Source organism: Cajanus cajan, chromosome 10 (assembly GCF_000230855.2).
Source record: "Cajanus cajan strain Asha chromosome 10, NIPB_CcT2T_4, whole genome shotgun sequence".
NCBI classification, from domain to species: domain Eukaryota; kingdom Viridiplantae; phylum Streptophyta; class Magnoliopsida; order Fabales; family Fabaceae; genus Cajanus; species Cajanus cajan.
In genome coordinates this window covers 20,719,065-20,733,901 of record NC_138526.1, presented here as the reverse complement: position 1 = coordinate 20,733,901, position 14,837 = coordinate 20,719,065, and the positions used below count along the sequence as shown (strand labels likewise).

The 14,837-nt window shown below is 29.0% G+C and overlaps 1 protein-coding gene and 1 long non-coding RNA gene across 8 annotated transcripts in view; one reads left to right on the top strand and one right to left on the bottom strand.

Annotated features, from left to right (window-relative positions):
• Window positions 1-6,705, bottom strand: part of PHYLLO (2-oxoglutarate decarboxylase/hydro-lyase/magnesium ion-binding protein) — a 126,980-nt gene extending 120,275 nt beyond the window's left edge. For 4 of the 7 annotated variants that reach the window (XM_083064570.1, XM_083064571.1, XM_083064575.1 and 1 more), the window contains exons 1-4: window positions 6,026-6,705; window positions 5,805-5,913; window positions 2,830-2,946; window positions 2,142-2,243 (exon numbers count right to left, since the gene is read on the bottom strand). In XM_083064570.1, the coding sequence (XP_082920696.1) occupies window positions 2,142-2,243; window positions 2,830-2,946; window positions 5,805-5,913; window positions 6,026-6,552 (855 nt within the window). In that variant the 5' untranslated portion in view covers window positions 6,553-6,705. Of the gene's footprint in view, window positions 1-2,115; window positions 2,246-2,479; window positions 2,726-2,829; window positions 2,947-5,804; window positions 5,914-6,025 lie in introns of those variants that run through there. The other 3 variants (XM_083064572.1, XM_083064573.1, XM_083064576.1) reach the window with 3 other exon arrangements.
• A 62-nt stretch (window positions 6,706-6,767) lies between these two features.
• Window positions 6,768-12,445, top strand: LOC145952267 (uncharacterized). The gene is made up of 4 exons (XR_014429947.1): window positions 6,768-7,636; window positions 11,287-11,395; window positions 11,637-11,819; window positions 12,069-12,445. It is a non-coding gene; the product is annotated as an uncharacterized LOC145952267 (long non-coding RNA).
• The last annotated feature ends 2,392 nt before the right edge of the window (window positions 12,446-14,837 follow it).

Genomic DNA, 14,837 nt, shown 5'->3' with positions numbered 1-14,837 from the left:
TGATAAGTATAATCAAGCACTCATGCGAAGATACAACCTTAAGGATGAAGTTGATCCCAATAGCCTTAAGGATATTGATGAATGTAATGAATGGCTGTTTGGAGAGATGGATGGGGATGATGATGATGAAGTTGAAACTCTAGATGAGAGAGTTTTTGGTGGAAATTATCCACTTGGAATCAAGTTTATGATGTTTCAGGGGTTGGAGAGCCTCTAATGTATACTAGGCGTAACAAAAGGAAGCAACCTCCAAGTGGGGAAGGAGCATCATCTCAAAAAGTTTCTAAAAATGGCAAAGCAGTGTCTTCTTCAAATAGGAAAGGAAAAGGAAAAGTGGTTGAAGTTGTTGAAGAAGATTCAGAAGATATTAGTGAGGAATTAAAGGAAGAATTGCCAAATATTAACTTTGCCAATTCAGAAGGTGAAGAAGTTGAAGGCTATGCCCCTTTGGTATTCAATGAAGAGAATGATTACATTGAGGAAGAGGAGGAGAATGATGATGAGGAGGAGGATGATTAGATTAGCAAAATGCTTCTAGTACTATTGTTTTTCTATGTTTTTTGTTGTGTTTTAATTAATTATGTTGAGACTTAATGAATTATGGTATTGTTGTTATGATATTTAAGTATTTAAGTTGATATTATGTTGCTTTTAATTTAGTTTTGTTGCTTGTTATTTATTTTGTTGTTTTTTTGTATATAAATATATATATATATATATATATATATATATTGTCCACCATAGGCCGCCATGGCGTCCGCCATAGAATTATAAAGGATTTTCGGCTTCACCGCCATAGACCGTTATCCGCTATTGATAACCTTGGTTGCTAATGGAGATAATGTACCCATTATTAGATTTGGCAGCATTCAACTTTAGTCCTCTATTGTTTTGAATAATGCCTTACATATCCCAAAATTGGCTAATAGTCTTATTTCCATAAAAAAGCTCACTACAAACTTGAATTGTTCAGTAACATTTTATCACTCTCATCATTCTTTTCAAGACTTGGTCACGGGGAAGACGATTTTAATTGCTAAAGTACAAGGTGGGTTATACTTCCTAAAGTAGGAAAGGAATGATGACAAGAACAAGGAATCTACCTCAAGCCACCATGCGAAGGCCAATACTTGGGCCACTTCTCAAATATGGCTTCAACATAAGAAACTTTGACATCCTCCTTTTAGTCTTATTAAATCTATGTTGTCATATTTGCTTTCAAAAATTTCGGTTGAATCATTCAATTATGATTTATGTCAATTATCTAAACACCATTGTTCTTCTTTTCCAATTAGTGGTAATAAGAGCTCTTTCCCATTTGATTTAATTCATTATGATGTGTAGGGACCCGTGGTGGAATCTATCTCTGATGCCAAATGGTTTGTGACATTTATTGATGACTATACACGGGTAACATGGACATACCTAATGAAAAACAAATCTGAGGTTGGTCAAATATTTATCAACTTCTTCCATCTTCTTAAAAATCAATTTGGTAAGTCCATAAAAAGAATAAGATCTGATAATGGTACAGACTATTTAAATCATGATTTGTCTAAATTTATCACTGATAATGGTATTGTACATGAACTTATGTGTGTTAATACCTCTCAAAAAAATGCGGTTGCAAAAAGGAAAAATCGTCATCTCCTAAAAGTTACCAGAGCCTTACTGATGGAGGACCATAAGAGGAGACCACACACTACAAGTTCTCCATCACTTACTCTTCTAAATGTTTGTTCCTAACACTTTTTGGAGAGAAGTTGTCCTAACCTCTACCTATTTCATAAATAGGTTTGATATTATTTTAGGAGATTTGATATGATTTTAGGAGATTTGATATGATCTTTTCTTATTTCTTTTATATTTACTTATTTTCATAGTTACCTGTTTTAGGAAAAAATGTATCTCTGTAATAGGGGAAGAGAAGAATGAAATTAGCATGAAACAAATTAATAAAGATCTTCTCTTTCAACTCAAACTGAACCCAAAGACCTAATAAAAGGCCCAAAGAAAAACAAATCTAAAACAGAAAATTGTCTGTCTAAAAATATTTTCTTTTCATTTTTTCTCCTACCCTTTAAGGAACTACTAGTTGTTGCATGTAAAACTTACATATTAGGAAAGAAATGAGCTTATACCCTTGAAATAGATTTGTCCTCTACCAAATTGAGTTTGCCGAGGGCAGCTCTAGTGCATTTGAATTTCCATGTGTCAATAGTGGACCATACATGACGCATAACCTACAGAGTAGGAAATATAACATCAAGCCTAAATATAGGAGGGGGTTGATATTTTTATTTGCATTTATTTTTTCAGAACACGAGAAGAAGAAAAGGATCCTCTAAATTATATGAAACAAAGAGAAAGGCCAATCCAAACCATAATGAAAGATTCCCCTCTGTACTTGTCTCATCTCGAAGCATTGTTCATTAAAGTTGGTATCTTAAGATTGTAATGTAAAAAAATATTCACGAACCTTTTGCTAAAAAGCTTCTTTCAGGAGTGTTGGTCACTGACAAGCTAGCAAAGCTTCTCTGAACCAGTGGTCAGGAATTCAATCCTTACTGTCCCCATTATTCTAAAAGAAGTTTAATTTCAAGACATGGTAGAATAGACCTATGCACTATTCATATTTCGAGTCAGACTTTTAAGTGTGAAGGTGTGCTGTATGCAAAATCCATTCATGAACTATACCTAATTACTTAAGCTTTTAGTTGGTCATTAACAAGACCCCAAAGGCTTGGTTATATTAAATTAGTACAATAATGGTATAGGTAAATAAACAAAACAAAAACCTAAAAAATATCATAGAGGCGTGTCAGGCACCTGGCCTAGAGAAACTTCAAGCAAATGATGGGCTTCTCGAAAAGTAGAGAGGGAAAAGTCATCCCATGCGAGTGTCATTGTCAGAATGGAACCACTTTCCAGCTCATCTAACTCAATCTGTCATGATAAAATTTACAGTACGAAATGGGAGCAGCAAACAATATTACAACAATGGGATGATAAGAATACATGTATCATGTATGAGGAAAAATAAAGCAAGATACAGTTATCAATTTAGGGTCTGAGTCAATAAATTTCTCCATAAACACTTGGGAGAAGAAAACAAGAAAGAAAATTGAAATTTGCTTCTACATAATGTATAAGTTAAAAAAAATGTTTTTGGAGAAGCCAGTACAAGAAAGCTTCTACAAGTTGGCTTAAGCATGAGCTAATTTTTTTGAAAAAACTAATTTTATTTTTTTTTCTTATCTATAAGTGTTTCTGGAGAAATTTATCCAATCAAGTCTTTAGAGTGTGTTTGGATGAGGAATTTTAATGAAGTAATTAAATTTTTTGAAGAATTTCAAATACTTTGAGATAAAATGTTTTGTTTGGATTACAACAAAATTAAAATTCAAGCATCAGTGAAATTTCTAAAAATTGTATAATTTCAAATTTTTCCAAAAACTTGAAATTCTTTTTCTCTTTCTTTTTCTTACTTCCCACTACCCTCTTTCAAAGTCGACATAAAAAATAATAATAATTTTTAATTATTAAATATTTAAATTATTTTTAAATTATTAAATATTATCTAATATTAATTTATAAAATTTTTAATACTTAAAATTAGATAATATTTAAATTTCTAAAATTTAATTTTAAAATTTCAATATATATAAATGTGTATATATATACACACATACATTCGTGTCTAAAATAAATTTTACTCATGGAAATCAAATTGTCCTATCTAAACTAGAAATGTAAAATTTAATAAATGTAAATTGACTGGTTCAAACAAAAAATTTAAAGACAAGGTAATTCAAATTCCTTAATGGTGTGTTTGGATGAGGAATTTTACAAATTCAAGGAATTTTAAATTCTTAGTATTTGAATTACTTTAATGTGTTTGGATGAGGAATTTATATAGGGTAATTCATTTATTTGAAGAATTTCAAATTCTTTGAGGTGAAATGCTTTGTTTGGATGAGGAATTTACAAAGAATTTGAAATCCAAGCATTTGTAAATTTCCTTAAAATAGTAGAATTTCAAATTCTCTCAAAAATGGGAGAATTTGAAATTCCTCATATTTGTTTTTCTTATTTCACCTATATATTTTATCTTATCTCTTCATTATTTTAATTATTGGATATTCAAAAATATTTTTAAAATTATTAAATATTATCTTATATTAATTTTTAAAATTATTAAATATTATCTAATATTAATTTTTAAAATTATTAAATATTTAAAAATGGATTAATATTTATTTTTATAAAATTTAATTTAAAAATCTCAACATATAAATATATTTTTAAAATCAATTTTACTATGATGGAATCAAATTATCATATTCAACCTAACAATTTAAAATTTAAAAAATTTGAATTGACTCATCCAAACAAAATATTTTAAGAATGATAGAAATTGAAATCAAAGTAATTCAAATACCAAGAATTTAAATTTCTTGAATTTGTAAAATTCCTCATCCAAACACACTTTTAAAATATTTTGTTTGGATAAATCAATTCAAATTTCTCAAAATTTAAATTCTTGGGTTGGATATGATAATTTGATTCCACCATGGTAAAATTGATTTTAAAAATATATTTATATGTTGATATTTTTAAATTAAATTTTATAAAAATAAATATTAGCTAATTTGTAAATATTTATAATAATTTTAAAAATTAATATTAGATAATATTTAATAATTTTAAAAATATTTTTGAATATTTAATAATTAAAAACATGAAAAAATAAGAGATAAGATCATAGTTTTAAAAACCGGACCGGTCATCGAACCGGTTAAGGTACTGGGTCAGTGGGTCAAAGGTTGAACCGGTGGGTCACTAGTTGAACCGCATGACTCGGTTTTTATTTATTTTTATTAAAAAAATATTCATATTAAATATATTTTATACTTATAAATTTTAATAAATTCATATCTTATTTTAAATTTCAATTTTTCTATCTTATTTAAAATTATTTTTATTTTTATTTTGTAAAAAATATATAAAAAATTACATGTTAAACTGTATATTAATACAAATTAAAAATATAAATAATATGTACATATATAATATGTTTGCAATTGATATTACAAAATAATATATGTAATATCTACATATATATTATATTATTAAATATATAATAAAATTAATAATATACTATAAAAGTTATTTAAGTTGTATATTATATAAACAAATACATTAGAACAAGTAGTCATTGTTATATTTAATAAGAATCTTTGTTCTTCCATTAAAAGATTCAATTTTCATTATTATTTTTGTGGTTTATGGTCCCTTAAAAAAAATTTATAAAAAAAAAAAAGTGGTTGAACCGGTTTGACCCACCGGTTCACCGGTTGAACCGGAAAATTGACCGGTTCAATCCGGTTTGAAACGGGTCGACTGCATAACCGATCCAACTTAAGGTTCGGACCGGCTGGACCACCGGTTCCCGGTCCAACCGGTCCGACCGGCCGGTTCGGTCCGGTTTTTTAAACACTGGATAAGATAAAATATATAAGTGAAATAAGAAAAGAAAATATAAAGAATTTCAAATTCTTACTTTTTTGAGAGAATTTAAAATTCTACTATTTCAAGGAATTTCACAAATACTTGAATTTCAAATTCCTTATAAATTCTCCATCCAAATAAGGTATTTCACCTCATAAAATTTGAAATTCTTCAAATAAATGAATTACTCTATTTACATTCTTCATCCAAACACACTATAAATTTCTAATAAAATTCTTCGTCCAAACACAATATTATATTAAAGTAATAGCAATTAGAGCTCAAACCTTTACCTGAGGGATGAAAAAGCAAAAAGAACCTTCCTGGTGACTCACGTTACCATCCAAATTCACATCCATAAAACCATAGGCCACTATATCGGTTGACTCAGACGATATGTACCTGTCCATCACCACACACACATTACCTAACACGGCCGTGAATCGAATTCGCACTGAATTGAATTGAGAGACCAAATAGACAGAAAGAGCGAGCGAGAGAGAGAGAGAGAGACCTGTTGACGAAAGTGTGGTAGTTTGAAGGAGCGAAGGAAACAGCAGCACCGATGGCGCAAACACCGCGGGTTTCATTGACACAGAGAGATTTGAAGTCAGCGTCGCTGTTCTTGGAAACATAAATGAGAGGGAAGACGGAGGAGGAGTGTGGTTGAGAGCAGAACAAAGCGAAGGCCTTGGGACTCGGAGGGAGCGCCACCTGAAACCTAAGGAACCCCGTGCAAGAAGAAGGCCTCTTCAGCTTCAGCGCTTCCAGAGCCTCGTTCATCTTCTCCAGCGCCTCCTCCAATGTCAGCGCCGGAGAGAGGCTCCGCGTCACGCACTGCTCGAAAACCACTTCCTTCTCCAGAACGTCGTCGTTTAGCGGCACCGGCCCGTTCCACCTCACTCCGCTAACCTTGGTCCGAGTCCGAGTCCACACTCTCCCATGTCCCACTCGCGTTCCCGAACCTTCGCCTCCCATAAACAGAAACATTGCCCCATTCGAGAGCCTCCACCCTCCCAACGCTGACACCGCCAAATTCATCGCTAACGGATAAGAGTACGAGACACCACCAACTCCTCCCTCTCTCTCTCTTACACTCTTATAGCTTTCCAAATACTCGCGTTTCTTGTGATTCGTGAGTCGAATGAAATCACTCGCTCCATATTTAAGTATAACCCAAATTAATTAACTTATGGTTCACATACTTTTCGTAACAAAATCATTTATTGGGTTTTTTTTCTAGGTAATTGATAAAATTTAAGAGCATTAATCTTATTTTAAATTTTTTAATGTACTTTAACAGGTGCTTCAATTCTACCTTCAGAATTTTTCTAAATAAAAAAATCTAAATGGACACGTGATAAGAATTTGATTGAAGGATTATTATATAAGAACAATTCTTATTTCATAAATGACACGTGACACTGTACTAATGATAAAATCTATATCATTATATAAAGGGGATACAAACGTTTGTAATTATCATTTGATCTTCACTTTATGATGACCTTTTTATCCTTAATAATATTACATATTAAGTAATTTATACAAGTAATTATGTCATTTTATTTAAGTAATTATTCACTTTTATTTCTTTTAACTACATATTATTTAAGTAATTGCACTCATTGTTCATACTTTCACATTCCTCTCTTTCTTGCTTCCTCCCTTTTTTGTTAAAGTGACTTCATATCCCTGCATAATATATCCTCCATTTCATGGTACATCCTTTCTCATGGCAGTCGAGATTCGAGAGAAAGGAAATTTTTCCTCCCCCACTAGCCACTTTATTTCATTATTTTCTTCTCGCAACAAACCCCTCACGCCTTTCTTCTTCTTTTTATTCTCTCTATCATATTCTGTTATCGTCTTTGTCTCTTTGTTTTTCCTTCAAACCTTTCTACTTTTTTTTTTCATTTTTCAATCCACTTAAATTGCCCACAATAAACATTTCACCAATTGTATACATTACGACCATCATTTTTCGTTGGTTTTGACGTAGAATGAGTACGAATAGATGGGATAACAGCATGGGAAGGATTTCAAGGATTGACAGTTTCACAATTGCGTCTAGGGATTGAGACTTTCTCTCTTTCGCTCAGATTCCTCAGCTATGTCTTTTCAGGTCGATTCTCTTTTCTCAATTCTATTTTCTCACACTCATTAAAAAAATTCTACATTAAATTATGTAAATTTAGTCATTTTTTATCATGATTTTTTGCATTATTTTTACAGTAAATTTAAATTTATTCAACTTTTTAAAAATTCAAATTTAAGATATCTCTATTTTCCAAATTCATTTTTTTCCTTTTAAATTATAAAAATTCATTTTTAAACTTATTATCTTGATAGATTTAAAATTTTAAATATATAATCATATTTTATTAAAAATTTGAATTTAAAATATGCATAATTTTGAATTTTGAATTTTATTTAATTTTTAATAGTTTTAAAATTACAAAAAATAATATTTTAAAACTTATAAATATTTGGTCTCCACTTTCTTTTAGCCAATTTTACCCCTTATTATTATTGATGTTGATGGTTACTTTCTTTCAAAATACTAACCGTAAGGTGGTTACTTTCTTTCAAAATAATAACCATACGATAGTTACTTTCTTTCAAAATAATAATCACACAAATAGTCGTCGTTAAGTATGTTATTTTCAAAAAAATTATAAACCAAATCCATTATCACTCTATTATAAGTCTCAATCCAACGTTTTGTAAGATAGTGTTTTTTTTTCTCTCACCAAAATTTTCATTCAACGCTATCACCAAATCACACAATTATCGTATCTAACTGGGTTGTACATGATTCTTCTACAACATCACTCCCTATACTTTCAAGCAAGAAATAAAACATATTTTTTGTCCTAAAAAAAGTCAAAACACATTGTTGAAATTGACTTACCCGCTTGAATCCTGGTTCCATGACTCATTGCCAATGATATACATCAATGTCTTCCATATTGTGTTTTGATCGATGAAGGTCATTAGTACCTTTGATCTTATGCTTTCTCATTCATAGTTTCTAGGTTAGTATTCTCTTATAACTTCTATCTATAACTTATATAACTTAAGATTTTACCCTTATTGATGATTACTTTCTTTTAAAATAATAACTACACAATATTTCTATAATTTTATCCATTTTTATCTTCTCGCTCTTAGAAATTTTCTCTACCTCCTTTGTACAATTTTTTTCCATTCTCCCTCTCTACATTTTTCTCATCCCAATTAATTCTCAACTTCCGCTTTATTCCAAACTCATCCCCACTCTATCCTGGTATGAATCACATTTGCAAGCAAGTTGTATTATATTTTAAGTCATCTTCTTTAATGTTGGATATAATGACACATGGTGTAGAAGAATAATACTCTGACCCCAATAAAGACACCATTAAGAAGCATGATTGTGGTTATGATGATTAGTACAGCCTTGATGATCATGACTTACATGAGGATGAAGAAATGACTTAAGACTCACAAGTCCATCAAACAAAAAAGGAGTGTAATTTTGTTTTTCTTTTCTCAATGATGACATCGCATCAATGCTATTAGTTACACAAAAATGACATGTAACATGTCTACAAGTTATTTGATTTAAAAGTTTTAAAATTTACAAAAACATAAATAAATTTAACTATATTTGGAGGACATCCTTTGCATTGAATTCATTTCAAGTTTAGTCAATAGTAAATTTAAATGTATTTTTCTTTCATTTTATGTTTAATCAATTTTTAAATGTCCATATTTAAAATATGTTTGTTTCTTATTTTGATTTTTATTTTCTGAGTTATAGATTTAATATTATAAAATTTTATTTGAAAACTTATTATTTTAATATATTTAAAAACTTAAATATATTTATAAATATCTAATATAATTTTAGTAGATACTATATATTGAAAAATGTTACAATTCAACCATTAAACATAAAATTTGATTTATGTTACCCAAATAATATATCACTATGTTTGATTGAACTTAAATGTGTATCTTAAATTTATTCTATTTTTTTCAATAAAATTGAGTTTACTAAATTAAATATGTTTCTCAACTTTAATCATTTTTTTCCATGAAATTATGTTAGTTTCAAAAAAGTTATGTTTTTAATATCACATATTTATTTTGTAGTGTTTAACTCTGTTGTATTAACTAAAATTTGGAAAATGGTGAAAAAATAATTGTTATCTAAAAAATTAGAAAGGTAATATAATAATATGGTTGTGAAAATATTTTTTTATGTGTCAATTTAATATATATAAAAATATAATTTTAACATTTCTTCATTTAAATCAATTCTAACTCATATTTTTCTCAATATTAAGACACTTGAAAATGCAAGATTGAGTAATACCTATTATATTGACAACTTTCATGCAAAATAAAATATCTCTATTTTTTAGGTTATGGTTATTTCTTTCATAAAATAAAATAAATTACATGAAATTTTAAATATCTCATATTGATACATGACATTGTATTATTTATTTTTGTAGCTTTTTAAAGTCAAAGAAATTATGGATGATGTATTATATAAAGAATTGAAATTTATTATTGAAAAGTATGACATTATTCAATTTAATTATTTATTAATTCTGATATATGTTTTAGTTATGTTAATGTTAACTAAAAGTAATAGCAGAATGACATTTAACTTCTATCATAAATTGCAAGGAACATAAAAATCGTCATGAAGTGGAATCTTTATTTGGTATTCCTATTAAGAAAATTTTATGATAGTAAAACATCATATTGTGTAAAATTATTTATATAATTATATGCCAACAAATGAATTCATTCCATATATGAGTTATTTTAAATTTTAAGATGATACATATATAGAGGCACGAAGTGCCTCGGCCCCACTAGTTTATAATAAATGTGATAGCATCTAGTCTACATGCTCATATTTATAATAATAATTATAATTTTAAATTATGATTGCGGACATAATGATTGCTCCGATGCCGAATTGTAACTATTACAGTATAATATGAAGCATTCTAATTTCCCTAAACCACTTAACCTATAACATGTTGGACTCAACCAAAGAGCAAAAACTCAGGATTTGCTGTGAATCAATATAGAAGCATTCTAGAGGATAAAATTTTCAGAAATCGATTAATAGTTGATATGCTGTGACTTCTAAATAAGTGAAAATCAACCATAGTGCATGCACGCCAGAGAGAACATGTGATTAGCTTCAATTTGGTATAAAGTATATGGTCTATTTAAGGGGAATTCCCTAATAAATGATATCTCAAACGATGGGGAGAGGAGATTACAGGTATATCCTATTTGACCTTAAACATCCGACTAGTTGCACTATATGTAGAGGGATTGAGAAGCTTCACTTCATTGATGTTTTTGCTTAATCCCTTTTTCATGGTAGAACCCTTATCTCTAATTTCCTCGTAATTTTGTTTTTTGTTTTAATGAATTCCTTCTAATATTTTTCCTTGTTTCATGGAGGAAATTGGAGATAAGGGACCCTCCATAATGAAACAAGTAACAATAAACAACAAATAAAAAGCAAAACATCAATGAAGTGATACTACTCAATCTCTTTGTATATCTACTAGGGAATGCTCCTCAAGCAGACCACATACACCAAATTGAAGCTAATCACATAGTCTTGTGCCAAATATCTATTGTGTCGAAGAAACATCCTTAAAAATATGGTTGTTACACAATATGTTTTTGATGCTGACAACTCTCTTGGATTCTTCTGGTTGAAGCTGATCATTCTCTTCCTCAAGATTTCAGGATTTCTTCAATCTTCAGCAGTACGTTACCGCCTGTACAATTGGAAATTCATCTCTTTCCAATGAGCTGGTTACATCAAAATCATCCATGATTCTAAGGAAAAGCAAAAGTAAGATATGATAGAGCTGTTAATGCCATGTAAAAAATATATTTGTTTAGTTCAATATAACAAGAAGCGTGATCTTTTTTCTTTAGTTGAAGTTATTTCTTATTTTCTTTATGTCCATGGGAATTTCTATTTGCTTGTCTCCATTTTCTGTAGTTTTGTGCTGGCTAGCTACATGTGTTATATTCAAGGTTTTGAAAGCTAAATTGATCCTTGAATTAATTGATTGATCATTAAATTGAAGGAATGGGTTCATCAATGGTCATATGCATTAACCTAATAATCTTGCAAGTATTGGAGGCTTAGGTGATATGGTCCATTCCAAGTGATTCCAAATATCACAGGTTGAATGACACAATCAGGCAAACGAAGTAGCTGAAGTAATTGCGGGTCAACAAGACGGAAACTTAACATTCTTCAGAAAAAGGTAATTAACAGATTAACCTCACTGTTTCAGAATAGCAGGAGTTCTTTTGCTATATAAAAAGAAAAACATGAAGAAAAAAAAAAGGCTGGAGTTACTTAAAAAGCAAGAGTGGTGTGGTAGAGGTGTTATAAAAATGAGGTATCAAACTACTTTTATCTTATGTTGATTGCCTCAGCTTTGAACTCTCTTTGTTGTATATCTGTTTATTTGACTCCTGAAAATTAATGATATTTTCCATGAGATTGACAGAAAAAAGAAATTGTTGAAACTTGAAAGACAACTGCACATGGATCTTTGAGGAAATAGGTTTGAAGAATTCAAAGCACAATGACACTGGTAGGGATCCTAATGTCAAATTTCAACTAGAACAAGAAGAGCCTCTATCAAACCTGGGAAAATACAGAAGATTAGTCAGAAAAATAAATTACCTTTGTCACATTGAGACATCTCATAGTAAGCTATCAATTATGATGGCCATTTGGATGCAATGATCCATATTCAAAATATATTAAAGGAACACAGTAAAAGGCCCACTAAAAAGGGCATACTTAGAATGTCTAGTGGATATTGATATTATGATCGAGTAGACTTGAAAATATATAGAAAAAATTAATATTATTTTTTTATGATAATTTTACTAGGTGGATACAATATAGTCTATTTCTAACATTGTATTTATAAGGAAATAATCCCACCGTTATAGGAAATAAAAATGTAAAAAAAAAATTACAGGGGAAATATTATGCAACATGACACGCGTAAAATATTCAATCATCATATTTTTTCATATATCTAATACATATTCTGACACTCCTTCTCAAGTTAGTGTACGAATATCTATAGTTCCCAGTTCAAACACTTTTGGTTAATATATCTAAAAGTTGTCCACCAAAAGGGTCATATCTTGCCGCTATAATACTATTCAATACACATATTTTTATGTGCTTCATCCTATCACACCGGACCATATTATGAACAATGCCAATGGTAGATTTGTTATTTTACATTATAGAACGTCTTTTCATTTTGTGTTTGCACAATGAAATGAAGATATTTTGAAAAACAAAATGACAAACAATAACTAAGGTGAATTTATTCGGTCTCCCTTTGGTGTAATTGCAATTCCATAGCTCGATGGTGCTAGTAGCAAGTTGTTAATCCTCGAAAAAAATAAAAATAAATTCTCAAAAACGTTAAATATAATATTTATTTAGAAATTATATTTTATAATTTTAAAATAAATTATTAATAATTTAAAATTGTTTTGTACCAATATAAATTATATAATATAAATATAAAATCTAATTTATATATTCACTCTTATATATTAAACATGAAACTATCTTATTGATAATATTTTTGAGATTGTTTTTCGATAAAAGAATTTTCAGAGAATTTTATTTAACTTTATATCTAATTTAATATTTTATTTATTATATTCATTTATAAAATAAGTTTTTATATTTTTAAAATAAAAAGATGCATATTTAATAATAATATTGTTATAATATAAATATTTCATCATAAATTTAAGATATATTTATATCTTTTAAAATATATATTTATATAAATTTAAATATAATTTATGTATTTAAATATAATATTTATACTTATATATAATTTCTTATAAATTTTAATTATAATAATTTTTTTGTCATAAGTCTATGGTCGGCTATGTGGCGAAAAATTGACTAGCCATCTTTTAATTTTGGTTAAAAACCTCTTTTTGTCCCTTATAATATTTAATAGTTTCAATTAGGGGTGGGCAAAACGAACTGAACTGAACTGAACTTATAAAAACTATACTGAACTTAAAAGTAGTTCATATGAACTGAATTAAACTAAACATTAGTTTAGACGAACTGAACTGAACTATTATTTTGGTCATTGAACTGAATTGAACTATACTATAAAAACTTAAACTGAACTGCAATTTAAACTACACTAAACTGTCATAATATTTTGAATTGAACAATTTTGACTCATTGATCTATCAAAATAGGACACATTTGCCAACTTTACTTTATTTTCCATTTTATTTAAATTTTTCAAAGAAAAAAAATATAAAATTAAGTCAAACAAACTCATTGAATTTTAAGCCTAAAAATAAGTAGTTCAACATAGTTCAATTGATTTGTTAAGTTCGAAAAAATTGATACAATTTTTTTTTCAGATCACTTTTTTTCTAAAACTTTGGTTATTAGACTATCAAGCTAATTCATTAAGACATAACATGTTAAACACATTTAATTTTTATTCTTTTATAAAAATAGTTCAATTTTTATAATTCAGTTCAATTTTTATAGTTCAGTATAGTTCAACTTTACAACAGTTCAGTTCAGTTCAGTTTTTCTTAAACAGTTCAGTTCAGTTTTTTTACAAACAGTTTAGTTTTTTATAGTACAGTTCACCACCAGTTCAGTTCAGTTCGGTTCAATTTAGTTTTTTTTGCCCACCCCTAGTTTCAATTTAATCCCACTTTAATTTTTGGTTTCAATTTAGTCCCCAATAATTAAAATCGTTCCAATTTGGAACTTCCGTCCAAATAATTTAAACGGTGTTAACTCCCGCTGACGTGGCGGCCACTTGGATGCGGACGTGGATTAACCATGGGCACTGGGATGCCTACGTGGATTGACCATTGCCACATGGAAAAATTAAAAAAGTGATAATTTCATTTAATTGAAACGTTAATTTCCCATATGCCTCGAAGAAGGTATTTTGGTTTAGGGTTTCGCAAGAGAGAAGAGAGAACTCAATTGGTTCACAGGAGCGTAAGGTATTCGAAGAAGAAGAAGGCGCATGCATTAGCGATTGATTTGATGAAGAAGAAGCTCTAATCGGGTAAGTATTTAGTTTAGGGTTTTTTGTTTTATTCGTTTAATGTTTGGGTTTTTTTTGGGGTTCACAGGAGCGTAAGGGTCTTTTTGGGGTTTAGTGTTTGAGTGGTCCCAAACATTGGGTTCGTGGCAACTTGTGGTGTATTTTGGTTATTGTATGAAAGAAATGTTATCCCAT